This window comes from Xenopus tropicalis, chromosome 8, assembly GCF_000004195.4.
Source record: "Xenopus tropicalis strain Nigerian chromosome 8, UCB_Xtro_10.0, whole genome shotgun sequence".
NCBI lineage: Eukaryota > Metazoa > Chordata > Amphibia > Anura > Pipidae > Xenopus > Xenopus tropicalis.
Genome location: NC_030684.2, coordinates 893,096 through 913,022, shown reverse-complemented (window position 1 = coordinate 913,022; position 19,927 = coordinate 893,096). Strand labels below are relative to the sequence as shown.

The following is a 19,927-nucleotide window of genomic DNA, read 5'->3' as shown; positions in this document are numbered from 1 at the left end:
TTATACCTGCCCATGGGGGGGTACAAATACCCGGCACACACTGAATGCCCCTGTGCCCCACCCTATGATGATTATACCTGCCCATGGGGGGGCACAGTGGGTACAAATACCCGGCACACACTGAATGCCCCTGTGCCCCACCCTATGGTGATTATACCTGCCCATGGGGGGGTAACAAATAAGCCCGGCACACACTGAATGCCCCTGTGCCCCACCCTATGGTGATTATACCTGCCCATGGGGGGGGGTACAAATACCCGGCACACACTGAATGCCCCTGTGCCCCACCCTATGATGATTATACCTGCCCATGGGGGGGTACAAATACCCGGCACACACTGAATGCCCCTGTGCCCCACCCTATGATGATTATACCTGCCCATGGGGGGTACAAATACCCGGCACACACTGAATGCCCCTGTGCCCCACCCTATGATGATTATACCTGCCCATGGGGGGGGTACAAATACCCGGCACACACTGAATGCCCCTGTGCCCCACCCTATGATGATTATACCTGCCCATGGGGGGGGCACAGTGGGTACAAATACCCGGCACACACTGAATGCCCCTGTGCCCCACCCTATGATGATTATACCTGCCCATGGGGGGGGGTACAAATACCCGGCACACACTGAATGCCCCTGTGCCCCACCCTATGATGATTATACCTGCCCATGGGGGGGGTACAAATACCCGGCACACACTGAATGCCCCTGTGCCCCACCCTATGATGATTATACCTGCCCATGGGGGGGGGGGTACAAATACCCGGCACACACTGAATGCCCCTGTGCCCCACCCTATGATGATTAATCCTGCCCATGGGGGGGGGTACAAATACCCGGCACACACTGAATGCCCCTGTGCCCCACCCTATGATGATTATACCTGCCCATGGGGGGGGTACAAATACCCGGCACACACTGAATGCCCCTGTGCCCCACCCTATGATGATTATACCTGCCCATGGGGGGGGCACAGTGGGTATAAATACCCGGCACACACTGAATGCCCCTGTGCCACACCCTATGATGATTATACCTGCCCATGGGGGGGGGGTACAAATACCCGGCACACACTGAATGCCCCTGTGCCCCACCCTATGATGATTAATCCTGCCCATGGGGGGGGGCACAGTGGGTATAAATACCCGGCACACACTGAATGCCCCTGTGCCCCACCCTATGATGATTATACCTGCCCATGGGGGGGGCACAGTGGGTACAAATACCCGGCACACAAGGATTCATAAAAAAATGTGTAATTATTAAAATACAGACATTTAAGCTGAAATCTCCAATAAATAAAAATAAGCTCCGCCCAGTAAGAAAGTCCATAATAAAAACAGACTGGTGGTTGCCTGGGAGACGGGGGGGCAGTATGGCACCCACCATAGCGCCGTGCCCCCTGGGTGCTGCCGTTACAGGCGGGTCGCACATCAAGGTCCGTCCCAGGGAACCCGCAGGGCCCCCCAACCTCTGTGCACCCGCAGGGCGAGCCACTGGCGCTGGTTGTGCAGCAGGTAAGGGTGGTGCCCCTGGCGCGGAACCTCAGCCCCCGACTGGCGTCTCTCCCACGCTCTGCGCTCCAGGCTGTCCAGGCTCTGCAGGCTGTCCGACACGCTCTCCACCGCCGCTCTGCAGAGTGGGGGGCCTGGGGGGGCACAACTCTGTAACATGGGGGTCTGGGGGGGCACAACTCTGTAACATGGGGGGTCTGGGGGGCAACAACTCTGTAACATGGGGGTCTGGGGGGGCACAACTCTGTAACATGGGGGTCTGGGGGGCACAACTCTGTAACATGGGGGTCTGGGGGGCACAACTCTGTAACCATGGGGGTCTGGGGGGGGCACAACTCTGTAACATGGGGGCGCTGGGGGGCACAACTCTGTAACATGGGGGTCTGGGGGCACAACTCTGTAACATGGGGGTCTGGGGGGCACAACTCTGTAACATGGGGGTCTGGGGGGCACAACTCTGTAACATGGGGGGGGCACAACTCTGTAACATGGGGGGCTGGGGGGGGCACAACTCTGTAATATGGGGGGTTCTGGGGGCACAACTCTGTAACATGGGGGGGGGCACAACTCTGTAACATGGGGGGGGCACAACTCTGTAACATGGGGGGCCTGGGGGGGCACAACTCTGTAAATATGGGGGGTCTGGGGGCACAACTCTGTAACATGGGGGTCTGGGGGGCACAACTCTGTAACATGGGGGGGGCACAACTCTGTAACATGGGGGCCTTGGGGGGCACAACTCTGTAATATTGGGGGTCTGGGGGGCACAACTCTGTAACATGGGGGGCAACAACTCTGTAACATGGGGTCTGGGGGGGCACAACTCTGTAATATGGGGGGGCACAACTCTGTAACAATGGGGGGGGCACAACTCTGTAACATGGGGGGGGCACAACTCTGTAAAACATGGGGGGCAACAACTCTGTAACATGGGGGGCCCTGGGGGGCACAACTCTGTAACATGGGGGTCTGGGGGGGGCACAACTCTGTAACAGGGGGGTCTGGGGGGGGCAACTCTGTAACATGGGGGCCTGGGGGGGGGGCACAACTCTGTAACATGGGGGGTCTGGGGGGGCACAACTCTGTAACATGGGGGCCTTGGGGGGGCACAACTCTGTAACATGGGGTCTGGGGGGCACAACTCTGTAACATGGGGGTCTGGGGGGAAGCACAACTCTGTAACATGGGGGGGCACCTCTGTAACATGGGGGGCCTGGGGGGGCACAACTCTGTAACATGGGGGTCTGGGGGGCACAACTCTGTAACATGGGGGTCTGGGGGCAGCAACTCTGTAACATGGGGGTCTGGGGGGCACAACTCTGTAACTTGGGGGGCTCTATCAGCCTCCAGTATCCCACTCACTGGGAGGGGCCTAGCACACACTGTATTGTCATAGGAGGCGGAGTTTCATGGGCCCCTAATGTAGGTTGTGCCCATGTACCACCTTATATATTGGGCTGAAAGGTGGCAGCTGCCCGGCTGGCACAGCTATATAGTGCAAAGGGAGGAGGAGTGGGCACTCAGGTGAGTGAGCAGGCAATGGAGAAAGAGGAATGATGGATAAGTGCAATACTTACAGCAGAACAGCAGGGGGCAGGCACAGGAGCGCAGGGGGGCCTTACGGGGGGGCTGCTGGAGGAGACAGGTAACGGCGTTATCCAACTGCTGGAACACCGGCAGCGCCAGGAGGGTCTCACTCACATCCGCGGAAAGGCCCGAGTCTGGAGACTGCAACAGCCCCCGAACACTCTCACAGTCACATCTCAGCTGGAGGGCCCCCTGCAGGCTGAGAGACACACAGCAAGGGGGAGAGAGTGAAGGTGGGTGAGACTCAGGGGAGTGAGAGTGAAGGTGGGTGAGACTCAGGGGAGTGAGAGTGAAGGTGGATGAGACTCAGGGGAGCGAGAGTGAAGGTGGATGAGACTTAGGGGAGTGAGAGTGAAGGTGAGTGAGACTCAGGGGAGTGAGAGTGAAGGTGGGTGAGACTCAGGGGAGCGAGAGTAAAGGTGGGTGAGACTAAGGGGAGTGAGAGTAAAGGTGAGTGAGACTCAGGGGAGCGAGAGTGAAGGTGAGTGAGACTCAGGGGAGTGAGAGTGAAGGTGGGCGAGACTCAGGGGAGCGAGAGTGAAGGTGGGTGAGACTCAGGGGAGTGAGAGTGAAGGTGGGCGAGACTCAGGGGAGTGAGAGTAAAGGTGGGTGAGACTAAGGGGAGTGAGAGTAAAGGTGAGTGAGACTCAGGGGAGCGAGAGTGAAGGTGAGTAAGACTCAGGGGAGCGAGAGTGAAGGTGAGTGAGACTCAGGGGAGAGAGTGAAGATGGGTGAGACTCAGGGGAGTGAGAGTGAAGGTGAGTGAGACTCAGGGGAGCGAGAGTGAAGGTGAGTGAGACTTAGGGGAGTGAGAGTGAAGGTGGGCGAGACTCAGGGGAGCGAGAGTGAAGGTGAGTGAGAGTAAAGGTGAGTGAGACTCAGGGGAGTAAGAGTGAAGGTGAGGTCTGTACAGAATGCGTTTGCTCCTGTGGCTGAATGGGGGTAACTCCCAGCATCTGGTGGAACCTTCCTAGAGAAGGAGGGGCAGTTACAGTGCTGGGGGGGGGGGGGGCAGATACAACCTTACACCCCACTCACCTGAACCTGAGCCGTTCCTGCAGGATATGCTCCATCCAAGCCCCCAAAAATGCCCCAAGTGCTGCAGAAAGAGCCGCCACCTGGCTTTCCTGGGGCAAGTGGGAGGCCCCGCCCACAACTGGCACAAGCAGATAATTGGCTGATGAGAGAATGTACTCACTGGGGGTCACGTTACTACCTGAAAGGTACAGAGAGCAGATATAGTGCATACGGTATCCCCCCCTACACTATATACAGGCAGTGTATCCCCCCCTACACTATATACAGGCAGTGTATCCCCCCCTACACTATATACAGGCAGTGTATCCCCCCCCTACACTATATACAGGCAGTGTATCCCCCCCCTACACTATATACAGGCAGTGTATCCCCCCCCTACACTATATACAGGCAGTGTATCCCCCCCTACACTATATACAGGCAGTGTATCCCCCCCTACACTATATACAGGCAGTGTATCCCCCCCTACACTATATACAGGCAGTGTATCCCCCCCTACACTATATACAGGCAGTGTATCCCCCCCTACACTATATACAGGCAGTGTATCCCCCCCTACACTATATACAGGCAGTGTATCCCCCCCTACACTATATACAGGCCAGTGTATCACCCCCTACACTATATACAGGCAGTGTATCCCCCCCTACACTATATACAGGCAGTGTATCCCCCCCTACACTATATACAGGCAGTGTATCCCCCCTACACTATATACAGGGCAGTGTATCCCCCCCCTACACTATATACAGGCAGTGTATCCCCCCCCCTACACTATATACAGGCAGTGTATCCCCCCCTACACTATATACAGGCAGTGTATCCCCCCCTACACTATATACAGGCAGTGTATCCCCCCCCTACACTATATACAGGCAGTGTATCCCCCCCCTACACTATATACAGGCAGTGTATCCCCCCCCTACACTATATTACAGGCAGTGTATCCCCCCCCCTACACTATATACAGGCAGTGTATCCCCCCCCCTACACTATATACAGCAGTGTATCCCCCCCTACACTATATACAGGCAGTGTATCCCCCCCTACACTATATACAGGCAGTGTATCCCCCCTACACTATATACAGGCAGTGTATCCCCCCCTACACTATATACAGGCAGTGTATCCCCCCCTACACTATATACAGGCAGTGTATCCCCCCCTACACTATATACAGGCAGTGTATCCCCCCCTACACTATATACAGCAGTGTATCCCCCCCTACACTATATACAGGCAGTGTATCCCCCCCTACACTATATACAGGCAGTGTATCCCCCCTACACTATATACAGGCAGTGTATCCCCCCCTACACTATATACAGGCAGTGTATCCCCACACTATATACAGGCAGTGTATCCCCCCCTACACTATATACAGGCAGTGTATCCCCCCCTACACTATATACAGGCAGTGTATCCCCCCCCTACACTATATACAGGCAGTGTATCCCCCCCTACACTATATACAGGCAGTGTATCCCCCCCTACACTATATACAGGCAGTGTATCCCCCCCTACACTATATACAGGCAGTGTATCCCCCCCCTACACTATATACAGGCAGTGTATCCCCCCCTACACTATATACAGGCAGTGTACCCCCCCCCTTACACTATATACAGGCAGTGTATCCCCCCCTACACTATATACAGGCAGTGTATCCCCCCCTACACTATATACAGGCAGTGTATCCCCCCCCTACACTATATACAGGCAGTGTATTCCCCCCCTACACTATATACAGGCAGTGTATCCCCCCCTACACTATATACAGGCAGTGTACCCCCCCCTACACTATATACAGGCAGTGTATCCCCCCCTACACTATATACAGGCAGTGTATCCCCCCCTACACTATATACAGGCAGTGTATCCCCCCCCTTTACCACTATATACAGGCAGTGTATCCCCCCCCTACACTATATACAGGCAGTGTATCCCCCCCTACACTATATACAGGCAGTGTATCCCCCCCCTACCACTATATACAGGCAGTGTATCCCCCCTACACTATATACAGGCAGTGTATCCCCCCCCTACACTATATACAGGCAGTGTATCCCCCCCTACACTATATACAGGCAGTGTATCCCCCCCCTACACTATATACAGGCAGTGTATCCCCCCCTACACTATATACAGGCAGTGTATCCCCCCCTACACTATATACAGGCAGTGTATCCCCCCTACACTATATACAGGCAGTGTATCCCCCCCCTACAACTATATACAGGCAGTGTATCCCCCCCCTACACTATATACAGGCAGTGTATCCCCCCCCTACACTATATACAGGCAGTGTATCCCCCCCCCTACACTATATACAGGCAGTGTATCCCCCCCTACACTATATACAGGCAGTGTATCCCCCCCCTACACTATATACAGGCAGTGTATTCCCCCCTACACTATATACAGGCAGTGTATCCCCCCCTACACTATATACAGGCAGTGTATCCCCCCCCTACACTATATACAGGCAGTGTATCCCCCCTACACTATATACAGGCAGTGTATCCCCCCCCCTACACTATATACAGGCAGTGTATCCCCCCCTACACTATATACAGGCAGTGTATCCCCCCCCCTACACTATATACAGGCAGTGTATCCCCCCCTACACTATATACAGGCAGTGTATCCCCCCTACACTATATACAGCAGTGTATCCCCCCCCCCACACTATATACAGGCAGTGTACCCCCCTCACTACACTATATACAGGCAGTGTATCCCCCCCCCTACACTATATACAGGCAGTGTATCCCCCCTACACTATATACAGGCAGTGTATCCCCCCCTACACTATATACAGGCAGTGTATCCCCCCCTACACTATATACAGGCAGTGTATCCCCCCCCTACACTATATACAGGCAGTGTATCCCCCCCCGCTACACTATATACAGGCAGTGTACCCCCCCCTACACTATATACAGGCAGTGTATCCCCCCCTACACTATATACAGGCAGTGTATCCCCCCCTACACTATATACAGGCAGTGTATCCCCCCCTACACTATATACAGGCAGTGTATCCCCCCCCCCTACCCTATATACAGGCAGTGTTCCCCCCCCCCCTACACTATATACAGGCAGTGTATCCCCCCCCCTACACTATATACAGGCAGTGTATCCCCCCCCCCTACACTATATACAGGCAGTGTATCCCCCCCTACACTATATACAGGCAGTGTACCCCCCCTACACTATATACAGGCAGTGTACCCCCCCCCTACACTATAAAGAGATGAGAGAAATGGGCCAAGTCTGTACCTTGTGAGACGTTCCCTCGCCAGTATCTGCCCGTGGGCATCAGATTGTGAAACAAGTCCCGTGCCATCCGAGCACAGAGAGCACCCAGGGTGCGTGGGAGAGTGCATGAGAGGACCTGAGAGACATAGGAGAAGGGCCAGAGTGTGAGTGCGAGAAAACCTACATTCGGGATCTGGGAGACAGCTAATATCCTGGGAGAGAGACAGACAGGAACCAGGCTGAGACACAGCGAGAGAACTGACTGACAGAGAGACAGACAGGAACCAGGCTGAGACACAGCGAGAGAACTGACTGACAGAGAGACAGCTAGGAACTGAGACACAGCGAGAGAACTGACTGACAGAGAGACAGCCAGGAACCAGGCTGAGACACAGCGAGAGAACTGACTGACAGAGAGACAGCTAGGAACCAGGCTGAGACACAGGGAGAGAACTGACTGACAGAGAGACAGACAGGAACCAGGCTGAGACACAGCGAGAGAACTGACTGACAGAGAGACAGACAGGAACCAGGCTGAGACACAGCGAGAGAACTGACTGACAGAGAGACAGCTAGGAACTGAGACACAGCGAGAGAACTGACTGACAGAGAGACAGCTAGGAACTGAGACACAGCGAGAGAACTGACTGACAGAGAGACAGCTAGGAACAGGCTGAGACACAGCGAGAGAAACTGACTGACAGAGAGACAGCCAGGAACCAGGCTGAGACACAGGGAGAGAACTGACTGACAGAGAGACAGCTAGGAACTGAGACACAGCGAGAGAAACTGACTGACAGAGAGACAGCTAGGAACCAGGCTGAGACACAGCGAGAGAACTGACTGACAGAGGGAGACAGCTAGGAACTGAGACACAGCGAGAGAACTGACTGACAGAGAGACAGCTAGGAACCAGGCTGAGACACAGCGAGAGAACTGACTGACAGAGAGACAGCCAGGAACCAGGCTGAGACACAGGGAGAGAACTGACTGACAGAGAGACAGCTAGGAACTGAGACACAGCGAGAGAACTGACTGACAGAGAGACAGCTAGGAACCAGGCTGAGACACAGCGAGAGAACTGACTGACAGAGAGACAGCTAGGAACCAGGCTGAGACACAGCGAGAGAACTGACTGACAGAGAGACAGCTAGGAACCAGGCTGAGACACAGCGAGAGAACTGACTGACAGAGAGACAGCTAGGAACCAGGCTGAGACACAGCGAGAGAACTGACTGACAGAGAGACAGCTAGGAACTGAGACACAGGGAGAGACCCAATGTGACAGATACCCCAGGGTGAGACACAAAGAGAGAAGTGACAGCCTGTGCGAGACATGCAAGAGACACCCCACAAGACCTACCTCAATAGACTCTCTGAGCTGCTGGATGTGCCGGGGGAGCCGGGGGTTTCGGGGGGCAGTCTCAGTGATGAGGGAACACAGCCTGTGTGCTTCTGCCTGCAGTACCTAGTGGGGCACAAGGGGGCAGTGTAAGAGACTGCTCATCTTGCAGTGGGTCTCACACACAGTATAAGGGTGATGCAGTCGGAGACCAGTTGCCCAGGGAGCTTGCACTCTAAGTCTTAGGCCAATCTCAGAAGCACCCACACTAGCCAGGGGCGCAGACAGACTGGCACCCACACTAGCCAGGGGCACAGACAGACTGGCACCCACACTAGCCAGGGGCACAGACAGACTGGCACCCACACTAGCCAGGGGCGCAGACAGACTGGCACCCACACTAGCCAGGGGCGCACACAGACTGGCACCCACACTAGCCAGGGGCGCAGACAGACTGGCACCCACACTAGCCAGGGGCGCAGACAGACTGGCACCCACACTAGCCAGGGGCACAGACAGACTGGCACCCAACATAGCCAGGGGCACAGGACCAGACTGGCACCCACACTAGCCAGGCGGGCGCAGACAGACTGGCACCCACACTAGCCAGGGGCGCAGACAGACTGGCACCCACACTAGCCAGGGGCGCAGACAGACTGGCACCCACACTAGCCAGGGGCACAGACAGACTGGCACCCACACTAGCCAGGGGCACAGACTGGCACCCACACTAGCCAGGGGCACAGACTGGCACCCACACTAGCCAGGGCACAGACTGGCACCCACACTAGCCAAGGGCACAGACAGACTGGCACCCACACTAGCCAGGGGCACAGACAGACTGGCACCACCACTAGCCAGGGGGCACAGACAGACTGGCACCCACACTAGCCAGGGGCACAGACAGACTGGCACCCACACTAGCCAGGGGTGCAGACAGACTGGCACCCACACTAGCCAGGGGCACAGACAGACTGGCACCCACACTAGCCAGGGGCACAGACTGGCACCCACACTAGCCAGGGGCAACAGACAGACTGGCACCCACACTAGCCAGGGGCACAGACTGGCACCCACACTAGCAGGGGCACAGACAGACTGGCACCCACACTAGCCAGGGGCACAGACTGGAACCCACACTAGCCAGGGGCACAGACAGACTGGCACCCACACTAGCCAGGGGCACAGACAGACTGGCACCCACACTAGCCAGGGGCACAGGCTGGCACCCACACTAGCCAGGGGCACAGACTGGCACCCACACTAGCCAGGGGCGCAGACAGACTGGCACCCACACTAGCCAGGGGCACAGACAGACTGGCACCCACACTAGCCAGGGGCACAGACTGGCACCCACACTAGCAAGGGGCTCAGACAGACTGGCACCCACACTAGCCAGGGGCGCAGACAGACTGGCACCCACACTAGCCAGGGGCACAGACAGACTGGCACCCACCACTAGCCAGGGGCACAGACAGACTGGCACCCACACTAGCCAGGGGCGCACACAGACTGGCACCCACACTAGCCAGGGGCACAGACTGGCACCCACACTAGCCAGGGGCGCAGACAGACTGGCACCCACACTAGCCAGGGGCACAGACTGGCACCCACACTAGCCAGGGGCACAGGGGACTGGCACCCACACTAGCCAGGGGCAACAGACTGGCACCCACACTAGCCAGGGGCACAGACTGGCACCCACACTAGCCAGGGGCGCAGACAGACTGGAGCCCACACTAGCTAGGGGCACAGACAGACTGGCGCCCACACTAGCCAGGGGCACAGACTGGCACCCACACTAGCCAGGGGCACAGACTGGCACCACACTAGCCAGGGGCACAGACAGACTGGAGCCCACACTAGCTAGGGGCACAGACAGACTGGCACCCACACTAGCTAGGGGCACAGGCAGACTGGCACCCACACTAGCCAGGGGCACAGACTGGCACCCACACTAGCCAGGGGCACAGACAGACTGGCACCCACACTAGCCAGGGGCACAGACTGGAACCCACACTAGCCAGGGGCACAGACAGACTGGCACCCACACTAGCCAGGCGGCACAGACAGACTGGCACCCACACTAGCCAGGGGCACAGGCTGGCACCCACACTAGCCAGGGGCACAGACTGGCACCCACACTAGCAAGGGGCGCAGACAGACTGGCACCCACACTAGCCAGGGGCACAGACAGACTGGCACCCACACTAGCCAGGGGCACAGACTGGCACCCACACTAGCAAGGGGCTCAGACAGACTGGCACCCACACTAGCCAGGGGCGCAGACAGACTGGCACCCACACTAGCCAGGGGCACAGACAGACTGGCACCCACACTAGCCAGGGGCACAGACAGACTGGCACCCACACTAGCCAGGGGCGCACACAGACTGGCACCCACACTAGCCAGGGGCACAGACTGGCACCCACACTAGCCAGGGGCGCAGACAGACTGGCACCCACACTAGCCAGGGGCACAGACTGGCACCCACACTAGCCAGGGGCACAGACTGGCACCCACACTAGCCAGGGGCACAGACTGGCACCCACACTAGCCAGGGGCACAGACTGGCACCCACACTAGCCAGGGGCGCAGACAGACTGGAGCCCACACTAGCTAGGGGCACAGACAGACTGGCGCCCACACTAGCCAGGGGCACAGACTGGCACCCACACTAGCCAGGAGGCACAGACTGGCACCCACACTAGCCAGGGGCACAGACAGACTGGAGCCCACACTAGCTAGGGGCACAGACAGACTGGCACCCACACTAGCTAGGGGCACAGGCAGACTGGCACCCACACTAGCCAGGGGCACAGACAGACTGGCGCCCACACTAGCCAGGGGCACAGACAGACTTGGCACCCACACTAGCCAGGGGCACAGACAGACTGGCGCCCACACTAGCTAGGGGCACAGACAGACTGGCGCCCACACTAGCCAGGGGCACAGGCAGACTGGCACCCACACTAGCCAGGGGCACAGGCAGACTGGCACCCACACTAGCCAGGGCACAGACAGACTGGCGCCCACACTAGCCAGGGGCACAGACAGACTGGCACCCACACTAGCCAGGGGCACAGACTGGCACCCACACTAGCCAGGGGCACAGACAGACTGGCACCCACACTAGCCAGGGGCACAGACAGACTGGCACCCACACTAGCCAGGGGCACAGACAGACTGGCACCCACACTAGCCAGGGGCACAAACAGACTTGGCACCCACACTAGCCAGGGGCACAGACAGACTGGCACCCACACTAGCCAGGGGCACAGACAGACTGGCACCCACACTAGCCAGGGGCACAGACAGACTGGCACCCACACTAGCCAGGGGCACAGACAGACTGGCACCCACACTAGCCAGGGGCACAGACAGACTGGCACCCACACTAGCCAGGGGCACAGACTGGCACCCACACTAGCCAGGGGCACAGACGGGCACCTACTCAAGGGCACAGAGTGGCTGCCAGACAATGACAGAGACAAAAATTTGGGGTGGGAAACGCTGCCATGGGAGGGGGCAAGCTCCTTACCGGTAGGTCTCCGTGGGTAACCAGCAGTAATGGGCCCAGAGCCCCAGTGCTGTTATACTGCTGGGAGCGGGCACGGAGCCACCCATCACACAAGGACAGGGATGCCACGCAGCGACTGCCAAACACTCCGTCTGGGCAACTTCTCTCTAGCCCAGGCCTTGAATCTACAGAGGGGCAACAGTAAGTGTCAGGGGGCAGCAGATGGGGCAGATGGGGGTGGGGGGGCAGCAGGATGGGGGGGCCGCACTGGGTGTATGCCAGTAACAGTATGTGGGCACTGGGCACGTTAGTGCAGGGTAGCAGGGAGTGGACATGTTAGTGCAGGGTAGCCGGGAGTGGGCACGTTAGTGCAGGGTAGCAGGGAGTGGGCACGTTAGTGCAGGGTAGCCGGGAGTGGGCATGTTAGTGTAGGGTAGCCGGGAGTGGGCATGTTAGTGCAGGGTAGCAGGGAGTGGGCACGTTAGTGCAGGGTAGCAGGGAGTGGGCACGTTAGTGCAGGGTAGCCGGGAGTGGGCATGTTAGTGTAGGGTAGCCGGGAGTGGGCATGTTAGTGCAGGGTAGCAGGGAGTGGGCACGTTAGTGCAGGGTAGCAGGGAGTGGACATGTTAGTGCAGGGTAGCCGGGAGTGGGCACGTTAGTGCAGGGTAGCAGGGAGTGGGCACGTTAGTGCAGGGTAGCCGGGAGTGGGCACGTTAGTGCAGGGTAGCAGGGAGTGGACATGTTAGTGCAGGGTAGCAGGGAGTGGACATGTTAGTGCAGGGCAGCCGGGAGTGGGCACGTTAGTGCAGGGTAGCCGGGAGTGGCATTGGGCATGTTAGCTGCGAGTGGGCATGTTAGTGCAGGGTAGCCGGGAGTGGGCATGTTTAGTGCAGGGCAGCCGGGAGTGGGGCATGTTAGTGCAGGGCAGCCGGGAGTGGGCATGTTAGTGCAGGGTAGCCGGGAGTGGGCATGTTAGTGCAGGGTAGCCGGGAGTGGGCATGTTAGTGCAGGGTAACCGGAAGTGGGCATGTTAGTGCAGGGTAGCAGGGAGTGGGCATGTTAGTGCAGGGTAACCGGGAGTGGGCATGTTAGTGCAGGGTAGCAGGGAGTGGGCATGTTAGTGCAGGGTAGCCGGGAGTGGGCATGTTAGTGCAGGGTAAACCGGAGTGGGCATGTTAGTGCAGGGTAGCCGGGAGTGGGCATGTTAGTGCAGGGTAGCCGGAGTGGGCACGTTAGTGCAGGGTAGCAGGGAGTGGACATGTTAGTGCAGGCCAGCCGGGAGTGGGCACGTTAGTGCAGGGTAGCAGGGAGTGGGCACGTTAGTGCAGGGTAGCGGGGAGTGGGCACGTTAGTGCAGGGTAGCAGGGAGGGGCACGTTAGTGCAGGGTAGCCGGGAGTGGGCATGTTAGTGCAGGGCAGCCGGGAGTGGGCACGTTAGTCAGGGTAGCCGGGAGTGGGCACGTTAGTGCAGGGTAGCCGGGAGTGGGCATGTTAGTGCAGGGTAGCCGGGAGTGGGCATGTTAGTGCAGGGTAGCGGGGAGTGGGCACGTTAGTGCAGGGTAGCCGGGAGTGGGCATGTTAGTGCAGGGTAGCCGGGAGTGGGCATTGGGCATGTTAGCCGGGAGTGGGCATGTTAGTGCAGGGTAGCAGGGGTGGGCATGTTAGTGCAGGGTAGCCGGGAGTGGGCATTGGGCATGTTAGCCGGGAGTGGGCATGTTAGTGCAGGGTAGCCGGGAAGTGGCATGTTAGTGCAGGGTAGCAGGGAGGGGCATGTTAGTGCAGGGTAGCAGGGAGTGGGCATTGGGCATGTTAGCTGCGAGTGGGCATGTTAGTGCAGGGTAGCCGGGATAGTGGGCATGTTAGTGCAGGGTAGCCGGGAGTGGGCATGTTAGTGCAGGGTAGCAGGGAGTGGGCATGTTAGTGCAGGGTAGCCGGGAGTGGGCACGTTAGTGCAGGGCAGCCGGGAGTGGGCATGTTAGTGCAGGGTAGCCGGGAGTGGGCATGTTAGTGCAGGGTAGCAGGGAGTGGGCATGTTAGTGCAGGGTAGCAGGGAGTGGACATGTTAGTGCAGGGTAGCCGGGAGTGGGCATGTTAGTGCAGGGTAGCCGGGAGTGGGCATGTTAGTGCAGGGTAGCCGGGAGTGGGCATGTTAGTGCAGGGTAGCAGGGAGTGGGCATGTTAGTGCAGGGTAGCCGGGAGTGGGCATGTTAGTGCAGGGTAGCCGGGAGTGGAGCACGTTAGTGCAGGGCCAAGCCGGGAGTGGGCACGTTAGTGCAGGGTAGCCGGGAGTGGGCACGTTAGTGCAGGGTAGCCGGGAGTGGGCATGTTAGTGCAGGGTAGGCCGGAGTGGGCATGTTAGTGCAGGGTAGCCGGGAGTGGGCATGTTAGTGCAGGGCAGCAGGGAGTGGGCATGTTAGTGTAGGGTAGCCGGGAGTGGGCATGTTAGTGCAGGGTAGCCGGGAGTGGGCATTGGGGCATGTTAGCCGGGAGTGGGCATGTTAGTGCAGGGTAGCAGGGAGTGGGCATGTTAGTGCAGGGTAAGCCGGGAGTGGGCATTGGGCATGTTAGCCGGGAGTGGGCATGTTAGTGCAGGGTAGCCGGGAGTGGGCATGTTAGTGCAGGGTAGCAGGGAGTGGGCTGTTAGTGCAGGGTAGCAGGGAGTGGGTGCATTGGGCATGTTAGCTGCGAGTGGGCATGTTAGTGCAGGGTAGCCGGGAGTGGGCATGTTAGTGCAGGGTAGCCGGGAGTGGGCATGTTAGTGCAGGGTAGCAGGGAGTGGGCATGTTAGTGCAGGGTAGCCGGGAGTGGGCATGTTAGTGCAGGGTAGCAGGGAGTGGGCATGTTAGTGCAGGGTAGCAGGGAGTGGACATGTTAGTGCAGGGTAGCCGGGAGTGGGCATGTTAGTGCAGGGTAGCCGGGAGTGGGCATGTTAGTGCAGGGTAGCCGGGAGTGGGCATGTTAGTGCAGGGTAGCAGGGAGTGGGCATGTTAGTGCAGGGTAGCCGGGAGTGGGCATTGGGCATGTTAGCTGCGAGTGGGCATGTTAGTGCAGGGTAGCCGGGAGTGGGCACGTTAGTGCAGGGTAGCCGGGAGTGGGCATGTTAGTGCAGGGTAGCCGGGAGTGGGCATGTTAGTGCAGGGTAGCCGGGAGTGGGCATTGTTAGTGCAGGGTAGCAGGGAGTGGGCATGTTAGTGCAGGGTAGCCGGGAGTGGGCACGTTAGTGCAGGGCAGCCGGGAGTGGGCATGTTAGTGCAGGGTAGCCGGGAGTGGGCATGTTAGTGCAGGGTAGCAGGGAGTGGGCATGTTAGTGCAGGGTAGCAGGGAGTGGACATGTTAGTGCAGGGTTAAGCCGGGAGTGGGCATGTTAGTGCAGGGTAGCCGGGAGTGTGGCATGTTAGTGCAGGGTAGCCGGGAGTGGGCATGTTAGTGCAGGGTAGCAGGGAGTGGGCATGTTAGTGCAGGGTAGCCGGGAGTGGGCATGTTAGTGCAGGGTAGCCGGGAGTGGGCACGTTAGTGCAGGGCAAAGCCGGGAGTGGGCACGTTAGTGCAGGGTAGCCGGGAGTGGGCACGTTAGTGCAGGGTAGCCGGGAGTGGGCATGTTAGTGCAGGGTAGCCGGGAGTGGGCATGTTAGTGCAGGGTAGCCGGGAGTGGGCATGTTAGTGCAGGGCAGCAGGGAGTGGGCATGTTAGTGTAGGGTAGCCGGGAGTGGGCATGTTAGTGCAGGGTAGCCGGGACCTGTGGGCATTGGGCATGTTAGCCGGGAGTGGGCATGTTAGTGCAGGGTAGCAGGGAGTGGGCATGTTAGTGCAGGGTAGCCGGGAGTGGGCATTGGGCATGTTAGCCGGGAGTGGGCATGTTAGTGCAGGGTAGCCGGGAGTGGGCATGTTAGTGCAGGGTAGCAGGGAGTGGGCATGTTAGTGCAGGGTAGCAGGGAGTGGGCATTGGGCATGTTAGCTGCGAGTGGGCATGTTAGTGCAGGGTAGCCGGGAGTGGGCATGTTAGTGCAGGGTAGCCGGGAGTGGGCACATGTTAGTGCAGGGTAAGCAGGGAGTGGGCATGTTAGTGCAGGGTAGCCGGGAGTGGGCATGTTAGTGCAGGGTAGCAGGGAGTGGGCATGTTAGTGCAGGGTAGCAGGGAGTGGACATGTTAGTGCAGGGTAGCCGGGAGTGGGCATGTTAGTGCAGGGTAGCCGGGAGTGGGCATGTTAGTGCAGGGTAGCCGGGAGTGGGCATGTTAGTGCAGGGTAGCAGGGAGTGGGCATGTTAGTGCAGGGTAGCCGGGAGTGGGCATTGGGCATGTTAGCTGCGAGTGGGCATGTTAGTGCAGGGTAGCCGGGAGTGGGCATGTTAGTGCAGGGTAGCCGGGAGTGGGCATGTTAGTGCAGGGTAGCCGGGAGTGGGCATGTTAGTGCAGGGTAGCCGGGAGTGGGCATGTTAGTGCAGGGTAGCCGGGAGTGGGCATGTTAGTGCAGGGTAGCCGGGAGTGGGCATGTTAGTGCAGGGTAGCCGGGAGTGGGCATGTTAGTGCAGGGTAGCCGGGAGTGGGCATGTTAGTGCAGGGTAGCCGGGAGTGGGCATGTTAGTGCAGGGTAGCCGGGAGTGGGCACGTTAGTGCAGGGCAGCCGGACGTGGGCATGTTAGTGCAGGGTAGCCGGGAGTGGGCACGTTAGTGCAGGGTAGCCGGGACGTGGGCATGTTAGTGCAGGGTAGCGGGAGTGGGCACGTTAGTGCAGGGTAGCCGGGAGTGGGCATGTTAGTGCAGGGTAGCCGGGAGTGGGCATGTTAGTGCAGGGTAGCAGGGAGTGGGCATTGGGCATGTTAGCCGGGAGTGGGCATTGGGCATGTTAGCCGGGAGTGGGCATGTTAGTGCAGGGTAGCCGGGAGTGGGCATTGGGCATGTTAGCCGGGAGTGGGCATGTTAGTGCAGGGTAGCCGGGAGTGGGCATTGGGCATGTTAGCCGGGAGTGGGCATGTTAGTGCAGGGTAGCCGGGAGTGGGCATTGGGCATGTTAGCCGGGAGTGGGCATGTTAGTGCAGGGTAGCCGGGAGCGGGCATTGGGCATGTTAGCCGGGAGTGGGCATGTTAGTGCAGGGTAGCCGGGAGTGGGCATTGGGCATGTTAGCCGGGAGTGGGCATGTTAGTGCAGGGTAGCCGGGAGTGGGCATTGGGCATGTTAGCCAGGAGTGGGCATTGGGCATGTTAGCCGGGAGTGGGCATGTTAGTGCAGGGTAGCCGGGAGTGGGCATTGGGCATGTTAGCCGGGAGTGGGCATGTTAGTGCAGGGTAGCCGGGAGTGGGCATTGGGCATGTTAGCCCGGAGTGGGCATGTTAGTGCAGGGTAGCCGGGAGTGGGCATTGGGCATGTTAGCCGGGAGTGGGCATTGGGCATGTTAGCCGGGAGTGGGCATTGGGCATGTTAGCCGGGAGTGGGCACAGCTTACCAGCGCCGTTGCTACTCAGTGCCAGTGAGAGCAGGTCACAGAGATGCACCAGGATTCCTGCTGTTCGGCTACGGGGGTGCCGGGAGTTGGCTGTACCCAGGGGGAGTAACGCACACTTATCCGTCATCATGGAGCTCAGTGCCTGGCAGAAACCTGCGTGGGCAGAGATTGGGTTGCAGGTTCATCCAATCACAGCAAGTACAGAGCACACCCCCGCCCAATCAGTTCCACCCAAATAATAACCCCACAGTCGCCCCTCACCCTGGGGCACATATAGCAGCTGATGTATGCTTTGCCATCTACAGCAGGCCTAGGCTCCGCCCCTGACAACCTCCTACTTCCTGTACAATGGAGCCGCTCTAGCCCCTTCTCTAATTGGGCACTGGGCTGCTGCGTGCTGGTGTACATGCCAACTCATACGCCAGTTCCATGCATTTGGGCACAGGAAGAAATGCTGCCCCACTGCCCCCAGGACACATTGCCCCACTGCCCCAATACCTGCCCTTTTACACCTTCAAACCACAAAAAGCATCCAATCACCAAGTCCTATCAGCCACCCATAGATACACTCACCCGCCAGAAAATGCCCAATGCCCCCTGCCCGCTGGCAAAAGAGAGGAGATGTTCTAGCGCTTATTCAACTTGGTCCCCTGCCGAATCTGATCCAATAGGGCACCGCGTCCTCCTGAAGGTGTTGGGGATGGGATGCTCTGAGTTCCTGACACTGGGGGGGGTGGAGGAGGGGCTGGCCCACTTGTTGGAGGCGGTGCTGGGATTGATGGTGGGGGTGGGGGAGGAGGCGGAGGGCCTCCAGAGCGTGCAGTCGGAGGTGGGATCGGTGGGGTACTCCGGGATGGAGGCGGAGGTGGGGGAGCACTTGATCCACGAACAGGAGGTGGAGGTAATGGGCCAGTCCTTCCGCGACTGGGGGTAGGTGCTGGGGGTGCATTTCGGGATGGGGGAGGAGGTGGAGGCGCAGTCTCTACAGAGAGAAGACAAGAGCTTTGTTGGCTTTGGGTTTTTAGTCGTTTGCTTCCCAAACATTCCCTCAGTTTTTGGGGTAACCTTGGGTGGGTCAGAGTTACGTCCTGCTCCTCCTTCTCACTACAAGTACCATTATGATCCTGCCCATTCCCATCCCCTATGGAAGCTGCTTTCCCATCTGGGCTACTGTAACCTCCTCAAGCACCACATGCACACTGCTGGGCCCCCCATTCATCCCCCCATCTAACCATAGCACCCCACTAAGCTGCACATCTATACAAACCAGCCCTATACATTCCACCTGTTTCTGGACTACCATCTCGAGTGTCAGCTCTTCAGGGCAGGACCATCGTGCCTGTCACACTTATGCCACTGTTGGCACTATCCCCCTACGCTGGATAGTTTCCCATTATCCCTGAACAGAGCTCTGAGCCCAGTACAATGTGGATGACACCCATGGCACCCAGGGGCCCCCGTTACCTCCTCTTCTCATCTCGTTCTTCACGGCCTCCACCCCTCCCTGCTGCTCTATAAAGTCATAGATGAGTTTGGAGGTTTCGGCATCTTTTAGCTGAGCGTCGCTGATCCCTGCGCGGCTGAAGAGGTTGCGAATGTCGGGGTCCAGCTGGTTCACCTGGGAAAGCAAGGAAGTGTCTCAGATTTACAGATTTGGAGATGATGGGGGGGGGGGGGGCCCAGGACAAGGGAGGGTAATGGAGAAGCACTTACATCAAACCCACTGTTGGGATCCCAGCCTACGTGACTGACGTGCCTGCAAGGAGAAATCAGAGGGGTGAGTGTGTACCCCAATATCTATGCCCCGCCCTCCCCCGAGCCCCCCAGCCATTCCCCAGCCCAATACTGAGGCCCCACTTCCTCACTTGAAGCCGCTCGGCGCTCCGATATCAGCCTTGGAGAACTTCTTCTTCCCTTTCTTGTTCTTGCCCTTGTCAGCGGGGGCGCTGAGGGCCCGGTACCTGGCGGAAGTGATATCGGGGTTGGGGATGCTGACTGCGGGCATGTTAAGGCTTTGGGAGGGGGCCAGAGGCTGGGGGCTGCTGGGTCCTGAGGAAACATGTGACACTTGTTGAAGAGAATTGTGCAGCAAAATGCAATACCCAATCACCCTTGGTCCCTAAACGGGAGCGCAGTGTACCCCTGGGGGGGGGTCTCTGTATTAATGAAACTGTACATAAGTGACACTATGTGGTCTCAGTGATTTCCCCCTCTG

General features: G+C 58.4%; 2 protein-coding genes across 2 annotated transcripts in view; both read right to left on the bottom strand.

The window, feature by feature from the left end:
* Positions 1 to 1,248: 1,248 nt before the first annotated feature.
* Positions 1,249 to 17,867, bottom strand: ccdc142 (uncharacterized protein MGC145504; the record flags this gene model as incomplete). The annotated part of the gene is given in 7 exon segments (NM_001078998.1): positions 1,249 to 1,656; positions 3,100 to 3,308; positions 4,148 to 4,325; positions 7,430 to 7,544; positions 8,772 to 8,876; positions 12,292 to 12,455; positions 17,713 to 17,867. Coding segments are annotated over 7 exon segments (1,141 nt in total), but the record flags the coding sequence as incomplete, so codon positions are not given.
* Positions 17,868 to 18,315: 448 nt separating this feature from the next.
* was (WASP actin nucleation promoting factor) overlaps positions 18,316 to 19,927 on the bottom strand; it is a gene marked incomplete at its 3' end in the record, with an annotated part of 33,523 nt that continues 31,911 nt past the window's right edge. The window contains 6 exon segments of the mRNA NM_001114203.1: positions 18,316 to 18,333; positions 18,336 to 18,340; positions 18,343 to 18,694; positions 19,177 to 19,330; positions 19,426 to 19,468; positions 19,578 to 19,761. Coding sequence (NP_001107675.1) covers positions 18,316 to 18,333; positions 18,336 to 18,340; positions 18,343 to 18,694; positions 19,177 to 19,330; positions 19,426 to 19,468; positions 19,578 to 19,761 — 756 coding nt within the window.